Source organism: Cydia fagiglandana, chromosome 7 (assembly GCF_963556715.1).
Source record: "Cydia fagiglandana chromosome 7, ilCydFagi1.1, whole genome shotgun sequence".
Lineage (NCBI taxonomy): Eukaryota > Metazoa > Arthropoda > Insecta > Lepidoptera > Tortricidae > Cydia > Cydia fagiglandana.
This window is the reverse complement of record NC_085938.1, coordinates 20,005,001-20,023,785: the sequence shown is the minus strand read 5'-3', so window position 1 is coordinate 20,023,785 and position 18,785 is coordinate 20,005,001. Positions and strand designations below refer to the sequence as shown.

The window sequence follows — 18,785 nt, the reverse complement described above, 5'->3', positions numbered from 1 at the left end:
TCTGTATAGTTGGTACCGCTGAGTGCTGCCTTTAAAAACATAAAAAATATTTCGTAAATTAGAATGAAGTGGGAAATAATTTCCCGATATTTCATTAAGGGTTAATGTCTTCGCAGATTCACATTGCCATTCATCAAAATCGGCTTAGAACATAGTTTGGACGTTACGGTAGAACACACGATACATGTCAAACATGATGATCAAAAATAATGACCATTGACCATGATCAAAAGTCTCTCTAATTCTAAGTTAATAGGTAATGAATTATATTATTATTAACTTAGAATAAAGCAATATACAAATTTCCATAACATTTCTCAAAAGTTTGCTACCCTGTGTCAGTTAAATTATTGTAATTTTAATTTATATTGACATTTTGTAAACAATGTGTAAGTAAGAAAATTATACAAAAAAAATTATTAACTTATTAAAAGCGCGTACCTTGAATTTTTCATCAATAGTAGCCCGACTGGACTCAAACTCGGGCGAGTCCAAAAACTCGCAGGGAAGGATCGGATGGAGAAACTGGTGGCCGCTCATCACGTTCACCTAAGACAAACATAACGATTTCACATTACCTATTCGGAAATGGGCTTTTTCTTCCCCGCTAGGAGGGATCAAAGTCGCACTTTTCTGCTCCCTTGTGTCACAATCTAGTATTACAAGCTTACCAGTTACCTACCAGCAATACCTATTATTACTATAGCCTAAAGAAAAAAAGTTCAACAACACATAAAGCATTCACTCATAGCCCTCCTAGGTATATTCCACCCATTTACCATTGGCTTCATAAAACGGCATCACTTTAGTATCGTATATTCTTTGGAGTGACAAAAATCCCACAGAAACTATACAAACGCTTTTAACGAACGAAGAAATATGTAACAAAATACAAATTAACAATACATACTAATTATATAACGTAAATACGCCAATGCTCGACACTGCCCCAAAGTTGCTACTCTTAATCTAATGGTAACATTCCATTTCTAACCGAGCTGCACTACCGGCACTGAACGCGTCGCTGTCATTGTCAATTTCCATAGTAAAATGAACAGTATTGCAGCTGTCATTGGAAATGGACTGTCACCTTTAATTGCTTTCATGGCGACAGAGGTGGCAAACTTGTCAACTATTGGAATAAGCTGTCAAGTACTAGGGCGTTTACTTTACGTAAGTACAATATCAAAGAAAAGTTCGCAAAGGAAGTTAAAACCATTGCCATTTAACAATCCTGTTCTCGCGTCTGTAGCATTACTACTCAAACTGCCAGGCGAACTACCATTAAATAAATCTGGTGGCACTTAAGGTTCAGAAACTCACTCAAGCCTAAAATTGTTTACTTTGCCCTTGCCGCGGGTTCTCGATGTAGTTTAATGGTTTTCAAACAAAATCGACTTCGTTGATTGGACAAATGACACAAGTATTTACATTACCTACTTGTGTCATTTGTCCAATTTTGTCCAACTTACATTTGAGACTATCAATGCAAATGTAATAATTGATAGTCTCAAATGTATCAAAGAAGCAGAAGAAACGGAACAAATAACTTTATATTCAAGGAAACGAACAGTTTTTTGAACAGATGTTCGCATTGGAGCTCGATGTACTCGTACTAGTATGCAAACAACAGATGCCACTTGTGTAATAAAGTTTGATTAGGTTGACGTAGAATGTAGAAGGACTTTCGTGCAAATCAAAATTTCATTATCTGTCTCTCTATCACTCTTGCATATTCGAGCGATAGAGTAGGCAAATGAGAAGAAATGAAAAAATATTTTATTTTGCACACACATAAATGGTTTAGTTTAGCAGTGGTAATATACACGAAGTCAAAGGTTCCATGCATACAGCAATACTTTTACGGGTCATAAAACTAGGCATAGTCTGTATCTTGAGCAACCAAACTAACGAATCAGAGGGGCTACCGCGAAAACCGCAAATTGCGGGGATCTTTCTCTTTTACTCCTATGAAGGCGCAGAAGGCGTAATAAGAGTGACAGAGAAAAATGCTTTCGATTTTCGCGGTTATAGTCCAGATAGGCCAAGCAATAAGAAGTTATAGAGGGAAATGCTAGGAACACAATTTTTGACTCCGTAGCTTTGTTTGGACTAGTTAGGAGGTGAACATATCAAAAGTCCCCGGCCGTAGCCCCGGTGCTGGGGGGTAGAGGGGGGAAAGAAGGTCTCATTTTTCGGTGTTTCACTTATATCTTGGAAACTTTGCATCTTAGCGACATGACTACTAAGACAAACCAAAAGCTGATAAAATTTGTTACAAGTTTTATTCAGTCAAGTTTTTTGATATCTTGAATAGTTTTTGAGATACCCGCTCTTGAAAGTTTATTTAGGGCTTTCAATGTTATCTTGATATCTACATTAGTGAAGCTCTTAGGCCGTGTTTGGTATCATTTTCGTATAAGTCGGGGGTGCTGAATTCATTTTTGGTATCACATTGATACCATTCCTAAGAAAAAGCATATAAACTTCAAACAAATACCTTTTTTCTTTAATTCCTCTTCACGCTTACACCGCTCAACCGATTTAATTGAAATTTGGTGTACAGATATTTCGAGTCCCAAGACAGGACATAAAATACTTTTTATCTCAATAATCATCCTTTAAAGTTGTGAAATGGAGTATGGGGGGAATTCAACTTCGTCGACGAAACCGAATTCCTGAGGTTAATACTGCTTAAGGTAAGGTTTGAAGTCATGTTTGGTATCATTTTCATCTAAATCACAGATGTATACCATCCTAAATTTCATCTAAACCGGTTCAGCGGTTATTGACTCTCCATACAAACTTCCACCCCACTTTTCACACCCTCAAAAGATGTTTTTGGTTATAAAAACTATCTTATGTCCTGTGTCGAGACTAAAACTATTTCTATACCAAATTTCAATGAAATTGGTTCAGCGGTTTAAGCGTGAAGAGGGATTTAAAAAAATATGTTTTTTTAAATTTTGGTTTTACTTCGAAATAGTGTCAATGTGATACCATAAATGAATTCTGCACCCCTGATTTATACGAAAATGATACCAAACATGGCCTAACAGCTTCACTGGTGTAGATATTAAGATAAAATTAAAATCTCTAAATAAACTTTCAAGAGCGGGTATCTCAAAAACTATTCAAGATATCGAAAAACTTGACTGGATAAAACTTGTAACTAATTTTATCAGCTTTCGGTTTGTCTTAGTAGTCATGTCGCTAAGACGTAAAGTTTCAAAGATATCAATGAAAAACCGAAAAATTCGACCTTCTTACCCCCCTCTACCCCCCAGCACCGGGGCTACACCCGGGGACTTTTGATATGTTCACCTCCTAACTAGTCCAAACAAAGTTACGGAGTCAAAAATTGTGTTCCTAGCATTTCCCTCTACAACGTTTTTTGAGCATTCATTTCCTGACCTAAGACGTCAGCGTTCAATATGAGAAGAGGATGTCAGCCAAGCATTTCTTAAACCTAGCAATGTGACAATTAAAAATTACAATTTAATCCTGTATAAGGGTAAGACAACGCGGCCAATTCCGTCAACAAGCGTTTTTCTCTAAAACAGTAGGAAAATTTCCTCGACAAAGTAGCGATTGCTGAAACTAAAAGCTATCGCTGCTTTGGCAATTGAAATTACCAATTGTGTACCGTCTTAGAAAAAAACGCTTGTTGACGGAATTTCCTATATGACGGAATTGCCCACATTGACACTGAAATAACGTTCACGGTGACAACCACACGTTTCTACATAAGCGTAAAACTCAAATTTACGACGTATCACAAAATGGAAGCGTTATTAAAAAGTATTGCCCCGTTAAGGGAATAGGAGCGTCGAGGAAGGCACGCCTGTGCCGTTAAAGGCATCGCAATACTATCGGGTTACAGATTACTACCTTGTGAACTCGTATTATGAGACATATACCTTTGAAGCAGTGGCGGATTTGCAGTCTTTTCCGCTCTAGGCGACAGGCTCTGTAGCCGCCCCTTTCTCAGCACCCATCATATATATTGACTACATTTTGAGTTATCTCTTATTATCATCACTATCATCAGCGAATTTTTTATCACAATTTGCCGCCCTAGGCCCGGGCCTACTTATACTACTACTAATTTAGTAGTAGTATAAGTAGGCCCGGGTAACCCGATATTATTGCGATGCCTTTAACGGCACAGGCGTGCCTCCTCGACGCTCCTGTTCCCTTAGCGGGGCAATTAATAGACTACTATAAGCCTTAGGACAAATCCGCCACTGTACATGACACCTAAGTATGACAACTGCAGGCTTATATGGTGGTCGGAATTATCCAAATTATAAAGCAGATATCAATTGTTAACATCGCACGATTTAAAGACACCATTTCCGTAGAGATTTACTACCTACTACTCCTTATAAAATTTTATATTACTCCATTAACTTTAGCCGCTAGGTACTTACTATTCAACTTAATAGAAACCAATCAGTTTAAAAAAATTGTTACCACCACAGCGGCATAACTGATGATCCCTTTGAAGGGTTGTATGGGACAGTCAAAAAAATATTTATAAAAGTTGCTCAATATGATTTTGCAGAAATTGGCTGTTTGAAAAACAAATTACTATGTAGGTATCTATTTATTTACATAGATACTAGGCTAATCGTAAAAACAAGTTCAAAAGATCAACTGTTGTTGAGGAATTTCCTGGTCTCCAAGTATAATATCCTATGGATATCCAATATCATGTCCATGGGATACGTACGTTTTCTATAGTCTGATTTGGACCCTAGATGGATAGATTACGAATGAAAACTGAATTATTACATACTCCATCTAGTTGTGTGTATTGATCTGCAGGCGAGGCGCAATACTAAGCTGCTCTACCAGAAAGTCTTAACTACATTGTCCTAGTATAGTGACATAAGTCCCATTGTTTTGGGATAGAATAGGTATTCATTGCAAACATTGGCGCGTGTAGACCCGAATTGTTTTAAATTTTCCCCTACGGCACTTTGCCGAATGGAAACTTTTACATTTGCATAATTTGCGGAGATACATATCTATCATGGCTTGTTATTCGGCGTATTACCTACTGAATTGTTTGCAAAGATCGACGGTTGGATACTTTTCTCCTGTCTAAAACAGCCCTTAATTTACTCTACATTCGACAATTGAAGGTATATAATTATGCAAGGTAGCCTCATAGGTATTTACTGAAACCAACACAGTATGATCAATAAAGGTGTTATTTCAGAGGGTTAAGTGTCTAGACATAAAAAGTTTTATAAACAGAAAGAGAATTCGGGCGGAATTGTAAAAGTTCAGATTAACGACCTGGCAAATAAAACAAGTCGCCATTTTAGAGCCCAGTGTCGAACGTTATACCTACCTACCTCGAGACCACATGCAGTGCAATAGGTATGTATAAGTACATACCTACATACATATAATATCTGCAAATCAAACTGATACCGGGGGGTTGTAGGTAAACTGTAAAATTTCTCATTCACGCTTGTAGTAGAGTGTAAAGGAACCTTAACAGATATATGTGTAACGCTGCCTTAACAGGACTAGCCTGACAACACGGCATCTAGCCCCGCTCTCTTCCACTATTGACAGCTACAAGGATAGGATCTATTCGATATAACTGAAATGTAATTAAATATAAAGTGCCATAATTTTATATAATATACCACCATTGAAGACCACAAATATTGTTTTATTAAATAACAATACATGGCGCAGTCGGAGAAGAACGATTATGAAGATTAAACTTGATTAAAATAAGAAGACACATGGCGTACGCCGGCCGGCATAAGTCAGTATTAAGGTAATCGTACGAAGATTTATTAAAATAAAAGAAGAATCGACAATGTCAGACAACGAAAGTAAAGAAAAGACAGTGAAGAAAACGGTGAAAATGGACACATCCGAAGTAGACAGCATGACATGCGCGGTGGAATACAAAATGCCGCAGGGCTTGAACCTAGACGATATCGGTAACTGTTGGCCGCAATGGCAAAGGTTTAAGCAGTCTTTCCGCATATTTTTGCTCGCCGCTGGCTTCGAAAGGTTAGCTGAAACTAGAAAAGCTGCCATACTTCTTAATTGTATTGGACAGCAAGCGCAGGAACTATATTTTAATGTCTTACAAACTGATGAGAAAACGAAATTAGAAGAAATAATTGAATTATTCGACGAACACTTCAAACCGAAGCAAAACGAGGTGATTAACAGTTACAATTTTAACAAACGGGACCAAGAAGACGGAGAAACCTTCGATGCATTCTACACAGCCATCCGGAAAATAGCTGAAAACTGCAACTACAAGGAAAAGGACAGGATGCTGCGAGATCGAATAGTCATCGGAATCAAGGAACAGCGGACTCAACAGAAGCTACTTGAAGTGAAGGAACTAACTCTGGACAAGGCGGTGGACATCTGTCGCTCTGCTGAACTCTCCAAAGAACACATGAAGGCTCTGAAGAACCAGGAGGTGCATGCAGTACAGGCGAAGCCCTCAGCTCACGGATCGTCATATGTTAAAGATAAGTACTTTGATAATAACAACAAGTCTTTCAATAATAACAGACAATACAGCAGTAACTTCTACTTATGTAGAAAATGTAAAACTGAACATGGGCCAAGGAACTGCCCGGCTTATGGAAAAATTTGCACGAGATGTAAAAAATACAATCATTTCAGTGCAGGATGTACTATGTCTAATAGACAGGTTCATGAAATGAATATGAATGTAACGGATACTAATAATACTAATAATAATGTGCAGGAGTTATGACTAGTATATTCTATAGACTTTACTAAGAATGAGTGGACGGAAAAGTTAAGAGTTGAAAATAAAAGGGTATCATTAAAGTGTGACACAGGTGCGGGTATCAATGTCCTTTCATTAAGAGATCTCAAATTAATTGTCAATGATGATATTAAAAGCAGATTGTCTGAGACAAGGTCAGTTATTGAGGTCTACAATGGTGGGAAGATTTTCCCATTAGGCACCATCACTCTAAAGACTTATTCTAGAAATGATGAAAAAAGTTTTGATATTGAGTTTGTGATTATTAAAGAAAATTTCCGTCCTATTTTAGGTTTCAGGTCCCTAATAACAGTTGGATTATTAAAAATTGAAGAAATTAATACAATAACTAATGGAACTATAAGCTCAAATAAAGATAACATTGTTAATATTAATTACAAATTATTTCAGGGTGTCGGGGAGTTCAAGGAGCCATTGGAGTTGCGAGTCGAACCAGGAGCTCAACCCGTAGTCCGGCCCCCGCGACGTGTGCCGCATGCACTGATGGGTCGCCTTGCCGAGAAACTGGGGATCCTGGTGGAACACAAAATAATAGCCGAAGTTGCACACCCGAAGAATTTCGTAAGCAATCTTGTAATTATTGAAAAGAAAGATGGCTCGCTTAGGATTTGCCTAGACCCAAAAGACTTAAACAAAGTACTAATTAGAGAACATCGCTTAATACCTACTTTAGACGAAATAGTTTCGAAATTATGTAACAAAAAATACTTTTCAGTCTTAGACTTGTCAGATGGGTTTTATAATATTAAATTATCTGAGAATTCTAGTGATTTGTGCACTTTTAACAGCCCCTTTGGATGTTATAAATTTTTAAGGTGCCCCTTTGGCATTTCCGTAGCCCCGGAGGTCTTCCAAAGGTACAGTGAAACTGCCTTTGGTGACATCCCAGGTGTCATTGTGTACTGTGACGATTTACTAATTTGTGGTGACACTGAAGAAGAGCATGATGCAATATTAAATAAAGTTTTTGAACGAGCCAACGAGCATAATGTGCGTTTTAATAAAAATAAATTTCAGTACAAATTAAAAGAAGTAAAATATTTTGGGCATATTTTTTCCGAAGAAGGCATGAAGATTGATCCAGAAAGGGTAAATGCCATTACTAATATGAAAAGCCCTACTAATAAAAAAGAGTTGCAAATATTCCTTGGTATGGTAAACTATTTAAGAAAGTTTATTCCTAATCTGGCTAATATTGCATCAACGCTCCAATTATTGTTGAAAAAAGATGTGACTTGGTTATGGACAGACATTCATGAAGATGTTTTTAAAAATATTAAAAAGAAATTAACAGAAGCTCCAACTTTGCAAAATTTTAACCATAAATTGCCGATAGTGATACAATGTGATGCTTCTAAGGATGGATTAGGTTGTTGTCTTATGCAAGAAGGAAAACCAGTGGCTTTTGCATCAAGGAGCTTAACTCCGTCTGAACAAAATTTTTCACAAATCGAAAAGGAATTATTAAGTGTGTGTTGGTCCACTCAAAAATACCATTACTACATATATGGACAAAAATGTACAATTTTAAATGATCATAAGCCGCTGGAGTCCTTGCTTAAAAAACATATTCATGAAGTCCCGTCCCCTAGGCTTCAAAGAATGAAGCTAAGACTTCTGAAATATGACATAGAATATAAATATTTAAAAGGAAAATACATGTTCATAGCAGATTTACTATCTCGTGCATATATTAAGTGTAACAACACAGATGATCCATACATTAACGAAATGGTCCATTGTGTAGGACTTGCAAGTCACTTGCAGTGCACTCTTGAGCAAAAACAAGAGTTAATTTCGGAATCTAAGAATGATACGGAACTTTCTAAATTAATTGAATATACTAAGAATGGATGGCCCGACAAAAAACATGTGTCAGACAATTTACAGTATTATTTTAAGCTTAGATCTGAAATAACCGTGGATGAAGGTCTAGTGTTTTTAAATCATAGAATAATAATACCTACCACATTGCGCTTAAAATTTATGAAAAGTTTACATGAAGGGCATCTTGGCACAACTAAAATGAAACAAACTGCCAGGAATATGTACTATTGGCCAAAAATTGATGAACACTTAGACACATATGTAAGGAGATGTTTTGCATGTCAAACATACCAAAATAATAATGTGAAAGAGCCCTTATCGCCTCATGAAGTACCTAAACTACCCTTTAATAAAATAGCTACAGATATAATGGAATTTAAAACAAAAAGTTATCTAGTAGTATATGATTATTATTCGAAATGGTTAGATATTAAATTATTAACAAACAAGAGTGCCAAGTGCATTATTAACAGCCTAACAGATGTTTTTTGTAACTGGGGCATCCCTAATGAAGTAGTTTCAGACCATGTGCCCTTTGACTCTAGAGAGTGCCTTCAATTTGCTCGTGAATGGGGTTTTACATTCACATATACCAGCCCTAGATATGCTCAGTCGAACGGAATGGCAGAAAGAGGCGTTCAGATAGCTAAGAAAATTTTACTTAAATGTTATGAAGATAAGACTGACTTTAGATTAGCATTACTACAGTATAGGGCTTCTCCCGTCTCTGGTACCAATTTCTCTCCTAGTCAATTAATGATGAACAGAAATATTAAAACAAAAGCTATTGTTAACTATGAATACCTAGAGCCAAGGCTTAATATTAATGTAGAAAAACAATTTCAAAGATCATTAAATAGAAATATTAAATGTTACAATAGTAAAACTAAATGTAAAAATAGTTTTTATGTTGGACAGCAGGTGTGGTTCAAAAAAGAACCAAATAAAAACATATGGTTGCAAGGAAAAATTTGTAAATATAATGGCTTTAGGTCATATAACTTATTAGATAATAATAATGTAGAATATACGAGGACATCATTCCATATCCGAGCGGCTTAAAGCTTTGTGTTCCACCAGTCTCCTCAGCTTGTTGAGGGCTCAACTCCAATGGTTGCTATGATTTGAAGGGGGGAGAAAAGTAGCACATGTATTATTAGTAATAAGATATTATAATTAGTGTGGCTAAGTTTAGAAATAACAACTTTGTGCAATTTTGTAATAACTGAAAGCTTAAGTATTAGTATCGCAAGACTGAACAATGTAGAATTAGATTTTTAGAAATTAGTACTTCTGTGCAATTGTGTGATAAAGAAATTTGTTTTTTAAAAGGGGAAGATGTAGTAGAGTGTAAAGGAACCTTAACAGATATATGTGTAACGCTGCCTTAACAGGACTAGCCTGACAACACGGCATCTAGCCCCGCTCTCTTCCACTATTGACAGCTACAAGGATAGGATCTATTCGATATAACTGAAATGTAATTAAATATAAAGTGCCATAATTTTATATAATATACCACCATTGAAGACCACAAATATTGTTTTATTAAATAACAATACATGTAACTTATAAATAATTATGTAACTTATTATAATTGCTACAGCCATGCGGTTTATACGTAATACCTATCTCAGTCGAAAAAATTAGCCCCCGGGCCAAAATTTGTGGTGTGAAGGTGATAAAATAAAAAAATAAGTGTTGCGTGAACTAAGTTTTGCACGGAACACTAAAAATTTAAATGCGTTTTTGTAATTTTAAATCCTATTTCTTTTTGAATCTAAGTTAAATGTAGGAACAAATGCTTTGAGTCAAACGACGTCTTAATATCTGAGACCATCGGTTGCCGTGAGACGTCTCTGGGGGCGGTCAACAGTTGAAACTTAATTTAGCCAGGCATCTGCAAGTGCTAACATAATATGCGACGTCATAATGAACACCTGTTTGCTAGAAGGAAGTCGGAATTACGAAGGTGTTGAGCCATTTACGTAAATTGTAGACGCCAGCTGCCGAATGAGAAAACAAGTTACTTTATTTATCTTATCTTACATCTTAAAGTCATATTTTAAAAACTATATGTTTTTGAAATTGCGTGCTCCTGTGTTGGAGGCCTAAGACTCATTTTGAGTCACCGCACCAAACTTATAGTACCTAGTAATAGACTTATATATGTTTCGAACGTAGACCTACAACATGGAGTTTTGATGAAAAGTATGTTTTATATCCCGGAATCTAATTACACGGTTATACGGAGAAGCGTTATCGCGTGCGTAAAGAGAGTAGGTAATCAATAATCATTATCAGCTTGCATTTTCCGGACAATTACAAAAAATCATGGAAATCGAACTCCTTATTAGACAACAACAAGCCAAGTATTAAGTAATCATTAAGGGTTTCGAGAATTTCTGCATAATAGGTCCCTTCCGCATGAACTTTTATTGCTAGGCAGTATAACAAGCCGTATGTTGATTTTTGAGGCGTCGAGTCAGATGACATGACTCTGACCAGGGGTCACCTAATGGGGGATCGCGGTCTGTAGTTTCAATTGTAGGTTGTAGGTACAGTCAACCTACCTTGCCAGCCAATAACAAGCCAAGTCTGTCGGTCTTCGTAAGGTTCTGCATAGCGTAGGCCTCCCCCGCATGGAGAGACATCACATGGGCAAAGTCCGGTGATACCATTCGCTTGAATTGTAGTCGTGATACCTAGGAAACAAAATACAAGATTGTATGTAAGTACATATATGATTTGGTATGTGAGCGCATAAGTATACCTACCTATATACTGCGATATAACTGCGAACAAGTTCTCGTAAAAAATATATGAGAATACGAAGGGGAAAAAGTTAAGGATATCGGAGCCGCATTTCTGGAGGCCAATTCAGAAACTTATCTACACTTTAATATCCAAATTATTTCGCGCCCGTACACGTCAATATTAATTCTGATTCTGATTCTGATAGATGCACGGTCAAGTACGAGCAAATTGCACGTTTTGATGTCAAAGTGTCGTTCGCAATGGCCTCCTGGTTTGGAACTACGTATATATAGCCTAAAAACCGTTTATATTGTTTTACGAAACATTTGGAAATAGTCTACATCTACGCCATAGATTGTCCTCACCTTAAAAGGCTCAAACAGCGTGTGATAAACTTCCTCCAGCTCCGGATCCAACTTGACCGGTCGCATCTCATACACGAGATACACAACCTGCGCTAGATTCAGGAACACGAAGCCGAAGTTCCAAGAGAACGCGTCTGGAGAGCTGCACACATACACAAATTAGAACTAAATCTACACCATAAACGACAGCTTACCTTAAAAGGCTCAAATAGCGTATGATAAACTTCCTCCAGCTCCGGATCAAACTTGACCGGTCGCATCTCATACACGAGGTACACGACCTGCGCCAGATTCAGGAACACGAAGCCGAAGTTCCAAGAGAACGCGTCTGGAGGGCTGCACACATACACAAATTAGAACCTAAATCTACACCATAAACGACAGCTTACCTTAAAAGGCTCAAATAGCGTATGATAAACTTCCTCCAGCTCCGGATCAAACTTGACCGGTCGCATCTCATACACGAGATACACGACCTGCGCCAGATTCAGGAACACGAAGCCGAAGTTCCAAGAGAACGCGTCTGGACGGCTGCACACATACACAAATTAGAACATAAATCTACACCATAAACGACAGCTTACCTTAAAAGGCTCAAACAGCGTGTGATAAACTTCCTCCAGCTCCGGATCAAACTTGACCGGCCGCATCTCATACACGAGATACACGACCTGCGCCAGATTCAGGAACACGAAGCCGAAGTTCCAAGAGAACGCGTCGGGGGAACAGATGACGTGCCAGGCCCAGATAGAGTAGAGCATGAAGGCTGAAAAATAGTTCGATGGTTAGAACTTTGACTTAGGGCCACCCCATATTTAGCGTCTTTCGAGCGTCGGCGTCTGGTCAGCGCTATGGAAAATGACGTCGCTGCGCAGTTGCGTCAACGTTGCGTCGAGCAGCGACCATAGAGTTGTAGACGCCGACGCTCGGAAGACGCTAAATGTGGGGTGGCCCTTATTATTACCTTCTTCGTTTCGTAAGGTTTGTTTACGAAGTAATATGAAAGTCAATGGGTTAAAAGGAAGTAGAGCCAGACCAAGCTGACTGGGCAGTGATTTTGATAGCACGGACTGTGCAAATGTTATTTACTTATAAGTCTAAATTTCATAGAAGTTTAATGTTTAAATTACTGTGGAGTTCGTTTGATCTGACTCTAGTGATTCCATTGGGTTGGGAATGGAAACTTTTAAGTTCTCAATAAGGCTTGAGGCCTTTTTTTTTCGTTTGAGCACAATAATGTTTACAGAAATCTGCAATAGCTACCTAGGTAAAAAAAATTAAAAAGGGAAACCAGTAATCGTCAAAACCTATTGAAACATCATAAAATTGACGCTTATAACAGATCGGGAGCAAATTATAGAAATAGCTATTATTTAAAAAAATGTATTATGAAGGTACCTACCGTATTATTTTGATAAGTATAAAAACAACAAACTCTTAGAATTTTGAAAGAAAAGTATTTCTTTACCGAAAATCAAGATTGTGTGCATCCAAAGCTGCCCTTTTTTTGTACTCGGAGCGCAGTACGATGCTACGAATAGCATATTGGAAAGCTAAAAAGAGAGCAAAAGTTCAAATTATCATTACGAGCAAACATTTGGTTATAAAATACAACGAGTGTACAGAATACGCACCTGAAATAGCGGGTGCTGTGGAACCCTCCATAACGGACACCAAGGCCAGTACCATGGTCCTTTAAAAACGTAATTATTTATGTTAAACGTTTATCTAAATAACAGTGCTTAAAAAACAGATTGTGTGTCTGACAAAAGCCTTACCTGATGGCATTGTGTAATTCACCGAACCAAAATCATGAAGTGTTCCATTTTCTCCAGGCCATGAATAGTTAAATTCGCCAACTTCTAAATATTCTGTCCTACCGCTAGCTAGTCCTCTTTTTGACATAATTACTTAGGTTATCATTTATGTTCCGTGACGATAATTCGCGATAAGCATTATTGTTTTGCATCACTTCGCGCCATCCAAAACAAATCAATAACATCCGCCACTGGCACGTTTAACCCACAGCTAACAATATCCGGAAAAATATCTACGCTAGCGCCATCTTTCGAGATTTTCTCAAACCTACCTACGGTACTTCAGTATTTTAGGAGTTAAAACATTAATTTGTAACTAATTTAATTGAAAATTGATTTAATTTAGTTAAATTTAAATTAAAAACCTGACATAACGCTGTTTTTTATTTAATTTAGTTAGAATAATCATTTATGTAATCTTCTAATCATCGTATTTCTACAGCACTCGAACAGCTTTCACGTAATTTCAGTAATTAAAAAAAAGTTTGACGTTTATCCTTGCCTATGAATTGATTCATTCATAATATAGGTGTGATGTGAGTAGTGGGATTTCGTATCCTGAAATTCCATATCTATTTAATATTTTGAAATGAGGTAGCACCGGTTAACAAGCGACAATTAAAGACCATCCTAGTACTATGCCTTAATTTATTTATACAGTGCTAATAATCAGTTTTTGCGGGAATGCCGAACACGAACAGTGCCACCGTTGCCAATGGTAAGTATGATATTTCACCATGCAAATCCAACCTTTACTGTATGACTCACTAAATGTGAGGGAATTTTTGTGCATCTTGAGACTAGTGTCCACGTGACGAATTATTTGCTAAGTAAATGTACTCGGTAATAACTGCGTCGCTGTTTTAGAGATAATGAACCAATCTTTGTAACTGATGCATTTACAGGGGTTCAAATCACATTCGATGCACTTCATGCACCTGAAAATTGTAATACTATATTCTTGACTCACTGCCTGTACACTTTTCCTTGATAAAACTCATATCAAAGGTTCCTAAGAGTTGTTTTATTCCAAGAAATTTGTATTAACCTTGTCAGTATTTAGTTTAATTATATGGGTCATTCCTATTGCTTCAAGTACTTGTTGAGATAACTGACCGTTCATTCTATAACATTCCATAACAAGATGCCTCATGATTCAGTCAATTGAAGGTTAAGATGAAACATTTGTCAATAAGATCTCATTCAAGATAATTATTCTATATAATTTATGTACTTATTTTCCTTTAAGATAGTTCCTAGTATAATTTGAGTTTGAGTTTGTGTAAAAACAGTAGAAAACAATAGACTTTAACTTTATTATTTATTTGCCAGTGAATTATTGAGTGGGCTCATGTTTTATTTTTAATATAGGTACTTATCATATATTAATTTATGCATCTATGTTTCTAATATATTTAAATATTTTATTCATCTAAGGGTTGTCTTAAAACTCTTAATACATTGTGATACAAAATAATAAATATTAGAGTAATCATAGGTCAAGGAATATTATGATCCCATAACCATGACACATAATAATTACCAGATAAATTATTTATCTGATACTTTCAGATCAGATAGACATATATCTTTATCTTTCCTTAATCATGCCATAACTGTTGTATCATAAATATATAAGGAACCAAAACCCTTAAAAAATAGAGTTCCATTTGTAAAACAGTTAACTACGGGCATGGCTCACTCTGCGATTTCCTCGCGTTGGTACAAGTACATGCGGCCCACACCAATTTGCCGCTCAACACTATGGAACGGACGCTTGCTCTGCCTGTAGATTCTGTAGATAGAACTGTGAGCCTTACAAGATTAAACACTTGTCCCTGGTATCATTTGCAACTTGCAACCAATCTCTGTCCTGTTCCAGATGATTACGAAGTTATCGGAGAAGCCCAATGGCAAATACTGGAGAATGTTGTTGATGAAGAGATCTTCAAGATCTACGGCTACAAGTACTCCAAATTACGAGCCATCATATTCCATACTGTGTGCGTAGCACTATGTGGATTGCCGTATTTTGCCTTGGGGTATTATCCCTCACTAAACAGATTCAAGTACTTAAAATGCAGTTTGAAAATGGCTGAAGAGATTTGTGGTAAGATTGTTTTACATGGTTTTAATATTAGAATAACTATGGCACAGCAAAATGTCATTTCTTGACCTTGTTTGGCAGATTGGAGAAAAATCTCTCCTCATTTGTCCAGAGGATCTGTGTTTTTAGAGCAAAATTGGTAGAAAAGAAGGATGATAAGATAATATATATTGTGAAATGGGACTGACTGATTATTAAAAGTTTTAGGGTTCCATATTAAAGGGTAAAAATGGGACCCTAATACTAAGACTCCATTGTCTGTCTGTCTGACACCAGACTGTATCTCATGAACAGTAAGAGCTAGACAGTTGAAATTTTCACGTATTATGCATTTCTGTCGCGGCTATAACAACAAATACTGAAAATAAATTAAAATAAATGTTTAAGTGGGGCTCCCATACAACCAACAGGATTTTTTTGTCAATTTTTGCGTAATGGTACGGAATCTTTCGTGCGCGAATCCGAATCGCACATGTCCGCTTTTTTTAATATTTTCTTTTTAATTTGAACATTGTAAAAGTTCTTACGAGTGAGCACACACCATAAATATTATCTCTTCTTGCAGTGATGGATGCCGAAGGCTCATTTAACATGGAGAAAGTGCTAGAAATGGACCTGAACATAGCCAACCATAACAACAAACTTCGGTATTTCATCTACCAACACACGCGGTTTGTGTGGCTGAACGACCAAGGCGTATTTGTGAATGTGCAGTCGCTGAACGAGAAATTGACTATCAACCTTCTGATGGATAACATGTCGGGGATCAATAAGCGGCAGCAAAATGAGTTGTAAGTATTTATCAAACTTCACATTATAAGTTGTTTTGAATTATATTACAGACAGTGCATCTAGCTGGCTTATTCTTACTAGTTACCACAATTACCACTGAAGACAGGTGAGAATAATAGAATTCTCAGTTGTTACTAGTGGTAGCCGCTTGGTGGTTACTAGTAGAAAAAGTAATAACCCATCTAGCTCGTATTTATTGGTGCGAAAGAGATGCATTGCGGATTTTATACATTGAGATACAAAAAAATTTCATTCAAAATACTCTCAATTACTGCAGTATTTTGAATGAAAGATATCTTATGTTATTGTTGATATGTTTTTTCAGAATCAAACTGTACGGCACAAACTCAGTAGAAGTAGAAGTGAAGAGCTACTGGACACTGTTCGTGAACGAAGTGTTCAACCCGTTTTACCTGTTCCAAGTGTTCTCCATTGTGCTATGGTCGCTAGACGAGTATTACCAGTATGCTACGTGCGTTTTGATACTGTCAGCTGGATCATGCATGCTGGCCCTTTATCAAACTAAGCAGGTATTTACAACCTATTTTACCTGTTCCAAGTGACTGTTCTCCATAGTGCTAGACGAGTATTGTCAGTGCGTGACTTATGTGTTGATACTTTCTGCGGGATCATAGCATGCCGGCCCTTCATCAAACTAAGCAGGTATTTACAACTTGTTTTACCTGATCCAAGTGTTCGTCCTATAGTCGCTCGAGCTTTACCAGGCGACGTGTGCTTATTGACGATATTGTTAGAGCTCGGGCGTGCTGGCCCTGTATAAAACTAAACAGGTATTATCAACCCGTTTTACCTGTTCCGAGTGTTCTCCATCGTGCCGCTCCATGGTCGCTAGATGAGTATTATTAGTACGCGACGTACATGCTGATACTTTCAGCGGTATCATGAATTCTGGCCCTATATCAGACTAAGCAGGTATTTACAACCCGTTTTACCTGATGCAAGTGTTCTCCATTATGAATTAATGAAAATATATATTTCAGGCAACTAGTAATGGGCCACTATAGTACATACCTTAGAACTAACATACATTACGTATTATAAAAAATATATTTTAAAACTAAAAATCACATTACAGTTGCTTAAGCAACCCCGCAGTGTGAAGGACCGCCGGAACTTGAACTTTTTTTTAATAACGATTGTCTATTCTCCCCAGATGAGCATAAACCTCCACAAGATGGCCGGCTCCACCAGCTCCTGCACCGTGTCCGTGCTGCGTCCGTCCCGCGCCGGCCGAGAAGAATGCGTAGTCAATGCTAGCAGACTAGTCCCCGGCGATGTACTTATACTACCACCTGATGGCTGCGTCATGCCGTGCGACGCTATGTTGTTGACGGGGAATTGCATAGTCAACGAAAGCATGCTCACAGGTAAGTGAATGAACTGAGTGAGTGAGTGAATGAGCGTGGTGAATGCTAGCAGACTAGTCCCCGGCGATGTACTTATACTACCACCTGATGGCTGCGTCATGCCGTGCGACGCTATGCTGTTGACTGGGAACTACATAGTCAACGAAAGCATGCTCACAGGTGAGTGAATGAACTGAGTGAGTGAATGAGAATGCGCAGTCAACGCGTCGTCTAAACAAGATGGCCGGCTCCACCAGCTCCTGCACCGTGTCCGTGCTGCGTCCGTCCCGCGCCGGCCGAGAAGAATGCGTGGTGAACGCGAGCCGATTAGTCCCCGGCGACGTACTAATACTACCACCTGATGGCTGCGTCATGCCGTGCGATGCTATGCTGTTGACTGGGAACTGCATAGTCAACGAGAGCATGCTCACAGGTGAGTGAATGAACTGAGTGGGTGAATGAATGAGAATGCCAGTCAACGCGTTGTCTAAACAAGATGGCCGGCTCTACCAGCTAGTGCACCGTATCCGTGCTGCGTCCGTCCTGCGCCAGCCGAGAAGAATGCGTGGTGAACGCGAGCCGACTAGTCCCCGGCGACGTACTTATACTACCACCTGATGGCTGCGTCATGCCGTGCGACGCTATGTTGTTGACGGGGAACTGCATAGTCAACGAGAGCATGCTCACAGGTGAGTGAACTGAATGATTGAGTGAATGAACGTGGTGAACGCGACCCGGTTGTTCCCGGTGACGTACTAATACTACCACCTGATGGCTGCGTCATGCCGTGCGATGCTATGCTGTTGACGGGGAACTGCATAGTCAACGAGAGCATGCTCACAGGTGAGTGAATGAACTGAGTGAATGAATGAATGAGAATACGCAGTCAACGCGTCGTCTAAACAAGATGGCCGGCTCTACCAGCTCGTGCATCGTGTCCGTGCT

At 38.1% G+C, this 18,785-nt stretch overlaps 2 protein-coding genes across 2 annotated transcripts in view; one reads left to right on the top strand and one right to left on the bottom strand.

The window, feature by feature from the left end:
* Nucleotides 1–13,833, bottom strand: part of LOC134666140 (popeye domain-containing protein 3-like) — a 36,975-nt gene extending 23,142 nt beyond the window's left edge. The window contains exons 1-6 of the mRNA XM_063523296.1: nt 13,536–13,833; nt 13,392–13,450; nt 13,226–13,310; nt 12,342–12,523; nt 11,209–11,340; nt 442–549 (exon numbers count right to left, since the gene is read on the bottom strand). Coding sequence (XP_063379366.1) covers nt 442–549; nt 11,209–11,340; nt 12,342–12,523; nt 13,226–13,310; nt 13,392–13,450; nt 13,536–13,662 — 693 coding nt within the window. The 5' untranslated portion in view covers nt 13,663–13,833. The remainder of the gene's footprint in view (nt 1–441; nt 550–11,208; nt 11,341–12,341; nt 12,524–13,225; nt 13,311–13,391; nt 13,451–13,535) is intronic.
* A 173-nt stretch (nt 13,834–14,006) lies between these two features.
* The window catches only part of LOC134666113 (polyamine-transporting ATPase 13A3-like), a 25,456-nt gene continuing 20,677 nt past the window's right edge, over nt 14,007–18,785 (top strand). The window contains exons 1-5 of the mRNA XM_063523265.1: nt 14,007–14,292; nt 15,457–15,684; nt 16,247–16,472; nt 16,799–17,003; nt 17,648–17,861. Coding sequence (XP_063379335.1) covers nt 14,259–14,292; nt 15,457–15,684; nt 16,247–16,472; nt 16,799–17,003; nt 17,648–17,861 — 907 coding nt within the window. The 5' untranslated portion in view covers nt 14,007–14,258. The remainder of the gene's footprint in view (nt 14,293–15,456; nt 15,685–16,246; nt 16,473–16,798; nt 17,004–17,647; nt 17,862–18,785) is intronic.